This window comes from Hemicordylus capensis, chromosome 2 (genome assembly GCF_027244095.1).
Source record: "Hemicordylus capensis ecotype Gifberg chromosome 2, rHemCap1.1.pri, whole genome shotgun sequence".
Classification (NCBI taxonomy): Eukaryota; Metazoa; Chordata; class Lepidosauria; order Squamata; family Cordylidae; genus Hemicordylus; species Hemicordylus capensis.
In genome coordinates this window covers 422,329,708-422,346,224 of record NC_069658.1, presented here as the reverse complement: position 1 = coordinate 422,346,224, position 16,517 = coordinate 422,329,708, and the positions used below count along the sequence as shown (strand labels likewise).

Below are 16,517 nucleotides of genomic sequence, written 5' to 3'. Positions count from 1 at the left end.
CTTATTTTCATGTTCTTTTAGCCCACCACAAGGCTGTTCTCACTATAAGGGCAGCCCAGCCTGGGTTAGGTTGCTCGCATGCACTGCCGGCATCTGTGTGTACAGATCCTGGCGCTGCCCGCCTGCCTAAACCCACTTCAAAGCCTGGCCTTTAGCTGAGGTTAGGGGCATGAGTGTGCCCTTAACCCCAGCATCGGGATCATGTGTGAGCTCGGGCTGTTTGCAGCTTAAGCGCACACAGAGACGGGTGCCTCGAGTGCCTCTTTCATGGAGGTATCCCCCAATGCACTGCACTCATCATACGGTACATTGAGGGATATCTGGAGGCCAGGAAACTAATCCTGGGCTTGAACAATCCACGCTGTATGGAGCAGTGTGAATTGTCTGGGTGCCTGCTGGTGCATTGAAGGCTCAACTAAGGACCATCTGTGGGGGAAGGTTGGTGAAACCCTGCCTTCCCCCTGCCACCCTCCCCGCCCCAGCAGGAATCATATGAATGGCATCTACTACTATCAAAAGGTTTCCAAATGCTTGTGTCTCACCTTAGTATATGCGAGATATTTTCATATCTGCTTGTTTAGAATTGCAAAAGTTAATTATGATATAATGGATAGGTGTCTATCATCTAGCATATGCAAAAATCAACTTTAATGTGTAGATAATTTGAATTTCTAGGTAACTGGATGGCACTAAAGAGGTGTAAGAGGACATTATTAGTGTGTCAGTAGCATTCATTATGAAGAAACCAAATCTCACAATTTTCCTCAAGTAGTATATAATGCTCTAAGGTTTCAACAAAGGCAGTATAAGAGAACCACAAGTAGTCCACAAAGCTATGAATTATGACTGGTTTTGATAAAGGCTGCCCAAGAAAAGAAGAGCAGGTGCTTGACTATCTTAGCTCTTAATCTGAGTACTTTGACCTAACCAACGGGTATGTAATTGACTGATATAGAGACAGACTGACAAATTTGTAGAATTTAAACTTCTCACACTTTTCAGGGATATTGCTGAAAATGTGGTGATAGCACAAAGAAGGCAATATAGAAATATGTTAAATAAATAAATAGATAGATAAAAATAAATAAATAAATGTCATCCACTGTTATCACCTATTTTATATCTCCTATTTTCATTTATTTTCAAAATCGCAATTTGTCCCCTACCACAAACCCACCACCCTGGCTCATGGACATGCAGGGCAATCCTATGCCTGTTTACTGAGACATACGTCTCACTGAGTTGAATGCGACTTCCACCCAAGTAAGTATGCACAGGATGGCTGTTTAGTCATCTAGTCCAGTTTCATGTCTGGACTGACAAGGGGATTTGCATTCTAAAAACAGCTGAGTATAATCCAGAAGCATAATTAAATCCCATTGAAATTAATAGAACTTCTGCAATTGCAACTTTCTCAGGACTGGCCTCAAATATATTGCTGTTTCAGACACAAATTTCATTTAAATCACTATGCTGGACTACAACTCTATGAGGTCGTGCACATGACCAAAAATGCCTAATGTGGGTGGGGGCTTGTGGGGAGCAGGCTCCTGCCTGCCTCTCTGCACATGATTGGTGTTTTCGGGCTCTGAGCCGTGCTGCAGTGAGCAACAGAGCAGGGATCTGGCAGAGCAGGGAAGTCCTCTGGCATTCCTCAATGTACCATACCAGGAGGCACTGAGGGATCCTCCCTCAGCTGGGTGCTCTTGCTGCCTAGTTCTGTGTGCGCGCGGATTGCCTGCCGCCTGTGCACATTCATGACACTGGCACTCTAACCCTTGACCCTGGCTAAAGGCCAGGGTAAAAAGTCAAGTTTGGCAGGGTAGAAGCACCAGGATCAGGAGTTATCCTGGCACTCCACACAAGCAGCCTAACCCAGGCTGGACTACCCTAGCCTGGATAAGGCTGCTGGTGAGAATATCCGCTATATGGAAGTAGAGGCAACCATCACATGCAGATAAAGAATGAGGCTGGGCACACTAGGGATGTACAGAATGTTCCGTGCTTGGAACATTCCACCTTGAAATGGGCCATTTTGAGTGTCCCAAGCTCAGAACAGAATACCTTTCAAATGAAGGGCCTGTTCCAAGCTTAGACTGGAGAGCCCATTTTGAGTCAGAAATGTTTTGAGTGCCTCTTTGGACTCCAAAATGGCAGCGGCCATTTGCATGGTCAGCACCACCTGAGGCCAGAAGAGTGCCATGTTGGAGTCAGAACAGGGTTGTTCTGTCAGAAGCACTGGCTTGACCGATTGTTCCGAAGGATCATAGAGAGGATTTAGTGTTCCATTCCAAGCTCAGAACGGAACACTAAATCCATTTCATGCACATCCCTAGTGCACATGAGCAGCCTTACCAAGGTATGAGCAGTCCTATCTGGGTAGGGCTGCTCGTGTGCAGTGCTGGGATCGAGGCCAACCCCAGCGCTGCTTCCCCCAGTAGCCAGAGTTTTTAAACCTGGACTTTTACCTGGGTTAAAGGGTGTGAGTGTGCCCTTTACCCCAAGTCTGGGATTGTGTGTATGCTTTGGCTGCCTGCAGCTCGAGCATACAAAGAGGCGGACACCTAGGTTGCCCGACTCCAGGGGGAATCCCCCAATGCACTGCACTCATCACATGGTGCATTGTGGGATTCCTGTAGGCTGGGAAAATGAGTCCCAACCTCTAGATATCCATGCTGCATGGAGCAGCGCAGATCATGTGGGTGTGCGGTGGTGCAGTGAAGAGGATATTGTTGCTCATCTAAGGGGAAGGTAGGGTCAACTGCTACCGCTCCCTCCATCAGTTGTGATAATAGCCTTTATATGGTAGAAAACTCTTGGAACCTCTATCTGACTGCAAGCAGGGGCTTCACATTTGAATGTAATCCCTCTAATATTTCTAAACCCAGCATGAGGAGAAGGACTATATGATATGACAGAATCTTACTCTGTAGGTAAGATAGCATTTTCTCCTTGCTATGCTCATTTTCTATGAACATGGAGATCCCAAATGATCATTCTGAAGGATCATTCAAACCTAATCCCTACCTAAGGACTGAAATGGTGCAGTAACAGACCCAGAAAATGTACACCATGTGTGTCATTTCTCTCAGTGTGCATATTGTACCCAGGTCTTTAAAATCAATGTCAGTGGGATTTGCTTTTGTCCAGATGTGTTTAGGATTGCATAATTTTAGGAGGGCATTAAATCTTGAATTGAAAATTTCAAATCATGGAGAATCTCTGTACAGCCCGAACTAATGATTAATTATTTTTCACGGCATCTTTTCCTTGTGAGGTTCCTGATATATTCTAAGGCTGCAATCCTATCCAGACTTACTTGGGAGTAACTGTATCTGAAATCAATGAGGCATACTTCTGAGTAAATGGGTGCAGGCTCATGCCATAAATTGAATCTTTCTAACTGCTGTTTTGGGATGTCTGAATAGTTCACACATCAGGTATGTTTCAGGTCTTTGACAGATGGTTGTAGCTCTTCTCTGAACCCACTCCATTTCCCCTCTCTCAGCTTTATCCTAATTTTAATTATAATGGTGTGCTTGCTAAAGTTATACCATACCAGTATTAAAATGGTTGTGTTGTCTCCTTTACATTCAAACCAGGACTTCTTTAGACTTCCTTGAGTTGGCTTAGTATTAGATTATTTCAAGCACAACACCTTTTTTAAAAATTTGGCAATTTCCATTAAAACATGGACATTATAAAGATCCTCTTAAAAAAAATAACAGGGAAATTCAGCTTCTGTGCTTAGCTTGTGATTTGTTGCTAACATCATAGTGACAGGACACGGGGACCATAAAGCATGGTAAAGGGGGAACGGAGAATAGGGAGGAAAGCTGAACTATCAGACAAGGCTGCCAGTCACTAGTGGACTGGACCGAGAACAACGAGGTGCAAATGAGAGGAATTAAACCAGAGCTCTTTTCTTTTGGGATGGCTAAGTTTCTCCCACACCCCAGCGCTTTCCTACAATCCTGAACAACCCCATGAAAGAGGCAGAAGCAACTTTAAACATGTATATGTGTTTTGAACCCTTTTTATCCTTCTTTGGTATCTTTAGGAAAAGAGGAAAAAAGTGAGGCGGTTCAAATTCTGCTTCTTTGCACCTGGTGATTCTCCCTATTCAAAACTTACAGCCAGAAATGCCCCCTCAGATGCTAGAGGTATTAAAAGCCAGGCCAAATAAGAACAGCCAAGTGCCAACAGAGAATCTACAAATGACATGTGATTTGGGCCAATAATGAGGCAGCTTAATATATCTCCCTTCTTATTTTTTCCTTTTTGGGGAGGCATTTATTTTTTTAATAGGGAGAACTGTGCAGCAGGGTGAAGGTGAGTCATAAACATAGGGAGGTGATCAAGTCAGCAGCTGCCTCATGATTCTGTTAATCATTATGTCTCTCTACCAGTTTGATCAGTTCTAGCATGCTTTAAAAACAAAACAAAACCCCGTAATCCACAGGCATGCAGAAGGATCAGCTCGCTAATGGCATCTTACCCTCATCCCCTCAAATCGGGACAACGCTCTTAAAGGCCTCAAAGCTCTGAGTGTCCTAAGGGATTTAATGGCACCTAGTTCCGAGTAGCCCAGGGCATTAGCTATAAGGCTGACTAAAGACACCTACACAGAAAACAGAAAAGAAAGAAACAAAAAAAGAAAAAAAAGAGGTTCCAGACTGTTAGAATAAATCCCCTAGCACTGATAGTTTTCCATCCCCAAAACTAGACTGCAGGCCCCAGGCCACCCCCGTTTAGAGAGATACCGAAGACATGACCACCAGCTGCCTACTTCACTTCACTGAAACGACCTGGAAGGAAATAATGCAGTTGAGAGAGGCATAAGAATAAAACAAAAGGGGAAAAAATAAGTGAGATAGAGAGAGGCAGAGACACACAGACGGAAACAGGGTCTGTTGGAAGGTTAGGAGCCCAAACGGATGACAAGAACCTTACCCTCGCCCTCTTAACAGTCTGCAGGATCTCAGCAGCTCCCATTAAATTAAGCCAGACAAATTTTTAAAGGTACCTATGAGAAAGAATACAGATAAATACACACACTGCACAAAACTGTTCTCTCATTCAGGTGGGGTCTGCCTTGCTCATACCCACTGGAGTGACATCACAGAGACATGCATGAGAAAGGTAAACGTCAAGGCCTTGTCTCCTTTGGAAGTCAAAAATATAACTCAGAAGAGTGTGCAGCTTTACTGGGGAGAAAATAACATGTCTCTTTTCTGAGATGCTGGATTGCAGTTAAACTAGAGCCCCATTCAGATGCTTTTGAAGGGAGGTTGTAAAGTACAGCCTTTGCAAAGGCCACCTGGCACGTAAATCACTTACTTCTCCGGATGTGTCCCTCACGCTTACAACATCCACATGAAGAGACAAATACTGTAAGCGTGAGGGACATGTTGGGAGAAGTGACTGAAGCACCAGGTGGGACTTTTGGTGCATTTGAGGAGGCCGTACTCAGCACAGCCTTCCTTCAGCAATGTCTGTATTATGTGATATGTCTTTCTGGTGTAATGCTTCATATTATTGACTAACGATAATGCTGTACAGCACAAGAGACAGATTGTCTCATGTTTAGATACCAACAGCTACAATGGGTGGGACTGAGGGCAGCTTTACACATTATGACGTCAGCAGGTATACCACACATATCCATGCTGTACCTTCTAACATATGAGCAGAATACATTGGCTAACAATCCCTGCAGTGCTAAGACAACAGTAGAAGCCCTGTGGGGACAGAAGGAGTTGGAAACTAGTAGTGCGCCTTCCTTCTTCTGCAGCCCAAGTGAGGAGAAATAGATTTTTTACTGCTCCCTCTTCCTTCCTAAAGGAAGGAATGTGCATTTCTTGCAGGACTGTGTCCCTGAGGGCTATGTGAGAGCAGCAAAACTCTCCTCCACTGTGATTGGGCTGCAGAAGAATGAAGAAGTGCAGCTAGTTTCCAACCTCTTTGTGTCCCCACAGGGCTTCTGCTGTTGTCCTAGCACTGTGGGGAATGTTAGCCATTGTTTTTTTTTTTTTAATTCATGAACACCGTGGGCCAATTCATACATTATCATTGCTGTGGGCTTGGTGTTTCCACACCTGTTCATTCTTACAGGAACCATGTGGGTTGGGTGGATAGTGTAGCCACTTTCCCCACCAGCACTGTCAGAACTCTGCTATGTGTGTATGTGTGGAGAAGTAATGAGGTGATCCACTTGTCAATAAAGAGACGCTTCCCTCTCACATGCCATGAGGTAGTGTTGGTATACCTGCCAATTTTAGAACTTGTGAACATTGCCAAAGGAAATATTTTTGTTCCTTTCCTCCTTAAACATTGCTCCCCGCCCCGCCATTGGAACTGTAAATTCAAGGGGCAGGGAAAGATATGCATCTGTAAGGATAGGTTTTAAAAAAAAAATAAAAAATGGATATTATCTTAATTAATTTATAATTAATCTACCAGTGGAAGAAGCCTGAAGCAGAACACCACCTGACTCCTTTCTGTTTTGGCCCCTTGTACATTAAAAGAATTCTGCAGCCCTGGGGGGACAGCAGTTTTCAGAGAGCTGCCAAAGGGACTGTCTAAGGGAATGGACTATTAAGGGACATGCAATTATATTTTGGAATAGTGTTTTTGAGCTGAGAGGATAATTATGTGGGGTTTCTTTAATTAGATAAAAAACAGAGGGACAAGTTATAAAACGTTGGGGAAGGATGTGCTACAGCAGGACCATACCCCATAGTGAGGGCGAGGACTGATGTACTGGCATTGGGAAAGTGAGGCAAGAACCTAAACCAGTTTTTTTTTTAAAAAAAAGAACACATTGAAAGCTGCTTTGAGAACCTCATGGCCAAAAAGCAGAATATACATCTAATAAATAAAGATACTGGCTGACATCCAGGCTAACAAGACACATGTGAGCTAACTTGTGGACCATCTAAATGAATTGAACCAAATTTGGTACAGTTCCAGTGAGTGACAGATAGGGACACCTCAATGGCATAGTTTGTGATGATGTCATCCACCCCAGTTCAAGATGGCAGAAACATGAATGTTCGAAGTGCAAGTGGGCTAACTTGTGAACCACCTAATCAATTTAAACCCAATTTGCTACAGGTGTATGGACACATAGGGATGGCTGAAGAGCATAGTTTGTAATGATGTCATCCACCCTGATTCAAGATGGCGGATGCATGAATGTTTGAGGCACAAGTGGGCTAACTTGTGAGCTGCCTAACCGACCTGCTACAGGTCCTAACCAAATTTGCTACAGGTGTATGGACACATAGGGATGCCTCAAGGCCATAGGTTGTAATAATGTCATCCACCCTGATTCAAGATGGCAGACACATGAATGTTTGAGGTGCAAGTGGGCTAACTTGTGGGGATGGTAATTATCAATTAAGATTATAGTGAAAGGAAAGTAGGCAGATTAGTTCTTACCAGGACAACTTGTTCTACTTTGTGTTACACAGGAACATAGGAAGCTGCTTTATACTGAGTCAGACCATTGGTCCATCTAGCTCAATATTGTCTACACAGATGGCAGCGGCATCTCCAAGGTTGCAGGCAGGAATCTCTCTCAGCCCTATCTTGGAGATGCCAGGGAGGGAACTTGGAACCTTCTGCTCTTCCCAGAGTGGCCCTATCCCCTAAGGGGAATATCTTTCTGTGTTCACATATATAGTCTCCCATGCAAATGCAAACCAGGGTCAAGCCTGCTTAGGAAAGTATCTGTTTTATTAATGTTATGAGTAAGGATGTGCATGGAATTGGCGGGGGAAAGTTCGAAGGCTGGGGGGATACCTTTAAGCGTGGAGGAGAGTGCTCTTACCCTTCTTTCCGCATTCCCCCAATGGTACTACACTTCAAAAGGGTTTGGCGGGGTGGCAGCATATCTCCCTGCTGCCCTGTTGCTCTGTCAAAAGTAACAGGAAGTACTTGATGCTTGTGTGTGAGTTGGGTGCACACACATGTCACGCTAGCTCGTTTGTACATCAGGGGCACGCACAATGTGTGCGTGCATGCACTGACGTGCACATGTGTGTCGGATACTTCCTGTCACTTCCAGTCTGACGAGGCACTTCTGGTCCGACTTCTCCTACGATGAGGCAGGGAGGTACGCTGCTGCCCCGCCAGACCCTTTTGAAGGGTAGCACCAGTGGCGTAAACGCAGCAGAAAGGGTAAGAGCACCCTCCCCCATCCTTAAAGACTGCCCCCCCTTGAACATGTCAAATTGCTGGTCATTCAAACCTGTTTGAAGGCCTGTAAAAGGGCCTCCAAACAGGTTCGTGCACATCCCTAGTTGTGAGCCGCCCCAAGCAGTAGTGTACTGGAGGAGCGGGGTATAAATATTTTAACTTTAAAAACAAAACACTAAAAGGGGACAATTCATGCTTGCTACCACAATACCAGCTCCAAGACCAACTTCTCCTCTGTGAAGTCCCACCACATATGGGATTGTGCATATCAGAACAGAGTTGATGAGCTGGAGAGGCTTCCTAATTCCCTCGGTTAATGATTCGATATCCTCAGAGAACTGAGCAAGAAGGAACTCTCCATGGCCCTTGACAAAGGCTACAGATACTAATACCGTTAGGGGAGGGGAGGAGAGGGGAGGGAGTGTCTGGTGGTTCTCAGAGTTCTAGAATGTTCTGGGACTTCAATCTATGCATGCATGTGCAGTCCCATTTGTGTTCTTGTATAGAAAACCACTTAAAGAACAGCAGTTGCAGGTAAATAACGCTCTGTTCTATACCAAATCACTCACTAGAGACAGAGAAAAAGAACCATGGTTGAAAATCATTCTTCACTCAAAATGGATATAGGACATGATTTCCAGCATCCTTTGCTACAGGTTTCATGACACAATCCCATATAGCATTGGCAGAAACTGGTTTTGTACCTCCATAAGGTTTGAAATGAGCATGACTCTGCACTGCACTTATAGTTTATATCTGTGGGTAGCAAAAGGAATTTAGAATTCAAAAGGGAACTTTTAAAAAGTTGGACTTCAGAGGGTAAAGGTTATTTTTAGATATATATATTTTTAAAAACACCTGGCAAGGGAAAGTGCAGCCATGCCAGAGATGTGAGCATTCTTCAACACAAAAACAGACATTTAACATTTATTACTTTTTCCAAAACCTGGGATGGACAGGGAGGACAAATAGCACTAAACATCCAAAATTTCCCTCTAAATTCTTGAACTTTTGCATGAAATTAACAAGCAGTACATAGATCATTTATGTTGAGCTATAATATTAGTTTTCACAAAATAATCCCAGAAACTTGTATAGTGACTGGGTATTAGTACTGGACTAAAATCAATCACATTTGTCTAAAAAAGGCAAATGCAAAAACAGAACAGTAGTAACAGAACATATTATCACTTGGGGAGTGGAGGAGATACACATTTGACACCTTTTGGAACCAGAAGAAGATTACACGACGAAGCTTTCCCAGAAATAACATTTATGAATATTGCTTCCCCATCAGCAACTCAGCTTTGAATATTAATAGTGCAGCCATTTTAGCACATTATTGGACTAGGATGCTCAATGAAGAAATAAAGCCCAGCATTTCATTTAACCATATGCTGTATCTGCAAATTTAATCTGATGTATTTCTATTCCATAACAGTAATCTCCAAAAAACTGTTTGCTATCCAAAACACCACCTTGCTTTCAGGTCTTCTCATCCACAAAGAGAAAGAATTGCATTACAAAAATGTCCTTATTTGCTATTTTATCTTATTATTATTTATTTTTATTTGTAAACTGCTGAGAACATTTGTTGAAAAGTGGTATAGAAATATTTGTTGTAATAATAATAGCAGTTCTATAATCCTAGCTAGCATCCACCTAATGGCTCAGCGGGGAAATGACTTCACTAGCAAGCCAGAGGTTGCCAGTTCAAATCCCCGCTGGTATGTTTCCCAGACTATGGGAAACACCTATATCTGTTAGGAATATAGGAAAGCAGCGATATAGGAAAGATGCTGAAAGGCCTCATCTCATACTGCACGGGAGATGGCAGTGGTAAACCCCTCCTGTATTCTACCAAAGACAACCACAGGGCTCTGTGGTTACGAGGAGTCAACACTGACACTATGGCACGCTTCACCTTAAAAAAAAAAAATCCTAGCTAGCATGGTTTTTAAATTTTGTCAGAGATAATCTCTAAGCCACTGAAAGAACCAAGTACCCTGAGCAAGTGTCAGTCATGGCAAAGAGAAGACATTGATGACTTGGCTCAGTGGAACTGAAGACTGGCACACGTGTTAATTGCCCCCACAACGTTATCTCCACTGTGAAGTATTTTTATTTTTATTTTTAATTTTTAAAAATATTTATTTATTTATGCATTTATCCCTGCCTGTGATAAGTGCTGGGTACTCAGTATATCCCATGATATGTCAGTGCTTGCAAGCACTGGGGCCAGTTAGAGATTGCTTGTCATGGGGAGGTTGTTTTTGATGTATTTCAAAATACAATCAATCTCAATTTATACAGGCCAGACAATTCAGTGGAAAACAGAGGGGGCATAGTTTGCTTTACAGTCCTCAAAAGAGGGAGCAAATGGAAGCTAATGGAATCAGCACCCACATCTGATTTGAACTTGAAGTTCAGTGAGAATGGTAATGAAGTACATTGCCAAACAGTGAATTATAGATCACCTTCCTCTAAAGTCAGGTTTCTCAAAGAGGGAGAGACATGTTCCTTAAACTTGCTAGAGGAGGCACAAGTTCATGCTCTTCTTGATGCTGGTTTTTAGTATGTCTTGAACAGTATGGTCTAGGTTCTACCATTTCCCCAGCTCCCTCCCAAATTTTTGGAATATGCTCAACAATATGCCTCTACCCATGTTTCGGTTGTGCTAGGGTGGAAGGAAGGCAGTGGAGGAATCTTATTTTTGTGTGTGAGGAATATTCACTACAACACTCATCAAAATTTCTGTCTTTGAACCTTCTTACAGATAATACAAGAAAAATAAATATATCTTGGGAACCTATTAGAAACCAGAATGGCTTTCAACACTATTCTTTTTTGGTTCATTTCCTATTTCTGTGCCCTTTTCTCAATTTCATTTGGATCCCTGAGAAAAAGTGGACCTGAAGGCGAAATAATGAAATCTCCCCAACCCACTAACTTTCAGCAATATAAATGGCTGGAATACAGAGCACAGAATGTCTTTTCAATCGTGGTTAGTGGATGAATTGTCTTAATCAGTATCCCAATTTAGACAACTACAAGAGTAATGCAGCTGGGTCTCATTTCATCCAGCCAGGGCTCATTCCACAGAGGAAGGATCTCGCTCCTCCTAGAAGGTAATGCATTGATTGGAAGAATCAAAATGATACATACTGCTACAATGAGGAAATCCAGCCAGCACCAGGCATTAGTGAAGAACTTCACAAAACCATAGGCACACCATTTCAACAACATTTCAAGGATAAAGATGTAGGTGAAGACTTTATCAGCATACTCCAAGATGGTCCGTATGGTCCTTCTCTGTTCTATGTAAATATCCTCAAAGGCCTGAGGAACAACAGAGCAATAATCATTATTACATTCTAGTTTTGGCTGCAGAGTGTGCTTGAAATAAAAGTTGGGTACAAATACTTGTAGAAGACATTAGGAAAGTACCTGATGTTCTCTATGGATGAGCTCACACATGCATGCACATCAATTAATCTCTCATATACTGATTATTCAATTTGGGAGTTAACAGTAACACACAGGATCTGCCCCCATATGGCTGATCATGCCCTGACTGTAATGCCTGTAGGAAGCAGTCAGGTGAATTCTGTGGTTGCCAGCATTGCTCAATGCTCAGGAAGAAATGCCTGGCATGGGAAAGATCTGTATCATTCACCTGACCCATATGGTTCCATCATGCAGCTGTTGCTGTGTGAAATCCAGCTGTGTAGAAGTGGATTCCATGTTGCTCTGGTCATGTATGAATTGGCCTTAATCCTAGTTATTGTATTCAAGGCAATTTCTAATGCTATGAAAGCTCTGGCTGCCATGTGTGATCTGTGATGGCTCTTTCACATGTGCAAGTCATCACTGGATAGTGTAGTTGTCCTAGGACTATGCTTTTGGGTTTTGCAAACAGTTTCAGAAAAAAGAAGAAGAAAGAAAAGAAAAAAGAAAAAGACAGACATGTCTTCCTGGAGAAGAGCCCAGAAAACACTATAAAATTGTTACTAGAACAAACCTAGTCACTTGTGCATATTGTTTCTGTATCTTTTAGAAGGCACTAAGGGAATGTTCACAAATAATACTATAAGTAAAGCTTAGAACAGTACTCAAATTTCCCACATTGGTAAAATAAATGGATGAGTAAAATGGAGTAGAATGTATATTTGAATTTAATAATGTTCCTCTTCCACCTTCTGTATCACATTAACAACATTAAGAAGTGCTGCTGTAGATGCTAAAAGGCACTCTTTGCCTAATTTGTGAAAGATGTTCTCTATTTTAAAGTGGAAGCTGCCAAAAATGGAGAATTCACACACACTTCTCATTCTATCCTCTTAGACAAGGCCCAATAAAACACAAATCTGCTTACCAGAGCTCCACTGCTCAGCAAGATCATGAAGATAATGAATGTCTCAAACCAGTTATGCTCCACAATCAGAAAGCAGGTTTTCCGTAAGTTCCACCAAGACTTGCCCAGCCCATCTTCAATGCTGACTTGACAGATCTTAAATCGTTGCACACAGCCTACAAACAGAAGTTAGCACAAGCTTTCTGAGATTAGCAGAATGTCTTATTTGTTTTATTATAACAAGGAAAACAATAATGCATAGATTCTGACATTGTCCAAATGTACAAAATGATATCATGCACCATATTATGCCTGTTTTTTGCAGGCAGGGCTTCCTGAATTTCTGTTTTTACCCTTTATGGAGCATGGACAGCTCCTGTGTGACCATGCTTTAAGTTAGGGGTTCCCAGCCTGTGGTACTCCAGATCTTGCTGAACTACACCTCCCATCACCGCCAGCTACAATTTATTGAGTTCAGCAATATCTGGAATACTACAGGCAGAGGACCCCTGCTCTAAGTGAACTCTAGAATCTTGTATACCAATTCCACCCCCAACACACACTGCCTTGCAGATCACCTTCGGTGAAGCATGCATCTGGATCCAGATACTCTTCTGGTGCTTCCACAGGAACCTCTTCTGCCTCTGGTTTTATATCAATGGTACTGCCTTCTGATGAACTGGTATCATCCAGTTTCTTGAAAGACAACAACAGAAAACATCCCAAACAGTCACAAACACAGACAGTAGAAGTCAGTTGACATTAGCTGCATTTCTGAACCATTTTATACGTCATGCTACCAAATCGTACAACAAAAAATGCACTTTCTAGACAGACTTCTCAAGAATATTAGCTTAAATTCCACTGGTTTCAAGGGGACAGTGATGACTAACTTTGTCTGGATCCTGGCCAGAGACACAGAGAATGTGACTGACATAGGCCTGGTAGTAGAATGATAGATGTTGAAGTAGTAGATCACTTCCACCTGCGGTCTGCTTCATACCACAGGTGGAAGAACACATTTTTAATGGTCCCAGCATTTTTTTAATAAAAAAAATCCTACTAATATAAAACCAGCACTGCAGGCAAAGGACTGGGCTAGAACTGTTATCCCTTATGTACCAACTTTCTGTTGGCAGGGAATGTTTTATATGAAGGAGCATTCAAAGTGGCAACTCTTAACCTGCAGTCTGACACAGTATTGTTCATTCTGCCACTTATTTTTATTTATTACATTTTATTTATTACATTTACATACCACCCACTCTTAATAGCTCTAGGCAGTTCACCATCTCATTCCAACCCATTTCTCTTGCATATCTAGACCCTACCTTACTCAGGATCACCTGTAAAGTTTATGTCATGTAAGGTGGCATCCCACATCAAAATCTGCTCTGGCTACAAGGCCACATTTGCTTTCCCTGCAATGCACATGACTACATGACTATCCAAAACGTTGGGATGAAAATGTCTATCAGCAAGCAGGGCACAAAGATTCGTACCTCTTTGCTGCCATCGGTGTCACTGCTGAAATCTTCTGTGTTGAGGTTCTCAAAGTCAGACTCACCGACAGCTATGGGGACACGGACTGTGAGGTTAGGGTTGTTGATGAAAGACATGTGGTCTTCATCAATTATGTATTTTTCTACACTGCTGCCAATGCCACTGGTGGTCCCATTGCCATTCTTCTGGTAATCAATCTCCCGGTTGATGTCTGCCCCAGTGTGGTTGGCAATGCAGTTCATCTTCTTGTCATACAGCTCATCCAGTGGCTTGATTTCATCTCCCTCCGCCTGCTTGAAGTGGGCCTGCACAAACTCGTGTGCTTTGTTCTTCACCCAGGCAATGCCCTTCTTAATTCGGATGACAGAGATCTGCAGATTGTTCATCTCACCATCATCATCAGTGGCTGCAAGGTTGTCTGCACTGAAAGAGCTCAGCAACAAGGCCAAGAACAGGTTCAGCACCTGAAGAAGGAGAAAAGGGTTTATAATGCTTCCCAACAACTTTTGTTCAAGAAGTTGGCAATATATTGTACGTGCACTGAACATTTATTATATTAATTCTCCTGTGTGTGCCTTGGAATGTGCGTCCCAGAGCCCAGCTGATTGGCTGGGCGGTGGACGTGCCTGATTGGCTGAGGTGCACCCAGGAGGATTGGTTGTTACAGCGGTGGCCCAGCCGTGGAGGCCAGAGGTGGCGGGCCTGACCGCAGAGGCAAGGCCCAGGAGTGGGGAAAGAAAGGGGGAGCAGAAGTGGTAGTGGGGAGGAGAGGTGACTGGGCCTGGAAGCAAAAACTGGGGCAGAAGTGGGGGGAGAAGTCACCGCCGGCCCCAAAGAGCGCACAGATGCCCTGTGCAGGGTCGGCTAGTAAAATATGAATAGGGCTATTCCCTTACTCTACTCTGTCCCCCTCCCCCTGATAGCTAGCCCTGTAGGATTCCAACTTTGGTTACAAAGAAGACAATTGAGGCCTTTCAATCAATTTGCTGCCACCATCCAATGGGAAAAGTCTCACATGTTTTCTATTCTCACATTCGGTGGCACACCCAGGTCATTTGGGAGCCCGGACCTGAAGGGCTTCTGAGCCCCCCCCCCGTCGTGATGGGTGTGTGTGAGGAGAAAGCCCCCCCCTTGCACTGTTCTTAAAAAAACAATGCCGTTGCATGGTGGCGGCACTAGCTGTGGGGAGGGGGGCTGAGGAGGGGAGACTTCCCTTTTAATGAGATATTTACCCGGGGGGAGGGGGGGAGCAAGGAGGGGAGAGTTCCCCCAGTTACAGTCTGGGATGGGAGGCGGAGAGCTCTGTCCAGCTCCGCTCCCTCCTCCCAAGTGACTGGATGGGCCTCTTTGCTTCCTCCACATGGAGGAAGGCCAGAAATGGCCTGCTCAACACAGAGGCGAGAGGCTGTCCAGCCACTTGGAAGAAGGGAGTGGAGCTGGACGGAGCTCGCCGCCTCCCATCCCGGAGGGTTACAGGGGGAACTCTGCCTTCCTCACCTCCCCACCCTCCCTGCAACCACCACCACGCCCCATCTCACCCTCCCCCCATAAACATCTCCTTAAAGGGGAACTCTCCCCATGCACGCTGGAGCTGCCAGATGCAGGGGAGCAGCAGGGCAGCTACAGTAGCCCCCCAAACCTTTGGAGCCCCCCCAGACCTAGGAGGACATGTGCCAGTGCCCCAAAGTCCAGGGGTAAGAGTGCCTCTGCTCCCATTATAGGATAGAATACTGGTTAAGGAACCAGAAAAAGTAACAGGGTGAGAAAGCAAATGATGAGATTATCAGTAGGGAAATCTTGCCTACATTATATACATCCCAATGCAAGTAGCAAAGGTTCCCTAGATTGGGACTGGTCAGTGCATGAGCAGTTGGGAGACGATGGGTGCACTACAACAAAAGTTATGTGCACTTTCTTCCCCCTGAAATCAAAGGAATTTAAGCCCTGCATTGTGCCTTGAAGTCCTATTTATTAGGAATTTAAAGGTAAAGTGTGCCGTCGAGTCGGTGTTGACTCCTGGCAACCACACAGCCATGTGATTTTCTTTTGGTAGAATACAGGAGGGGTTTACCATTGCCATCTCCCACGCAGTATGAGATAGTGAGCCGGGTCTCACGATCGGTGAGACCCGGTTTGGGAAGCATAGCGGGGAGAGCCCGCTCTCTCTGCAGACGATCCGGGCAGGAGCCCAGGGTGGCCGGATCGGCCGCCCACACGATTGCCGGCTCCGTGATGGAGCTGGTGGGAGCTGGGGAACTCGGGGGCCACGTGGCCCCCAGAAGCTCCAGTATGCCCTGCGCGGGTGCGCAGGGCATACTGGGGAGACCCCCGGAGCTGGGACGCGGCTTTTTGCCTCCCCTCCGGGGGTCTACTCATGAGTAACTGCAGTGTGGATCCACGGCTACTCATCATCTTTAAATCCAGGTTTGCGGAGCACTCGGTCTGCAAACCTCATTTT

At 44.2% G+C, this 16,517-nt stretch overlaps 1 protein-coding gene across 8 annotated transcripts in view; it reads right to left on the bottom strand.

Moving 5' to 3' along the window:
* Positions 1 to 16,517, bottom strand: part of SCN8A (sodium voltage-gated channel alpha subunit 8) — a 154,887-nt gene that overhangs the window by 27,728 nt on the left and 110,642 nt on the right. For 6 of the 8 annotated variants that reach the window (XM_053292582.1, XM_053292581.1, XM_053292587.1 and 3 more), the window contains 5 exons: positions 14,059 to 14,523; positions 13,135 to 13,252; positions 12,578 to 12,732; positions 11,368 to 11,541; positions 4,499 to 4,621 (listed from right to left, as the gene is read on the bottom strand). In XM_053292582.1, the coding sequence (XP_053148557.1) occupies positions 4,499 to 4,621; positions 11,368 to 11,541; positions 12,578 to 12,732; positions 13,135 to 13,252; positions 14,059 to 14,523 (1,035 nt within the window). The remainder of the gene's footprint in view (positions 1 to 4,498; positions 4,622 to 11,367; positions 11,542 to 12,577; positions 12,733 to 13,134; positions 13,253 to 14,058; positions 14,524 to 16,517) is intronic. The other 2 variants (XM_053292584.1, XM_053292583.1) reach the window with 1 other exon arrangement.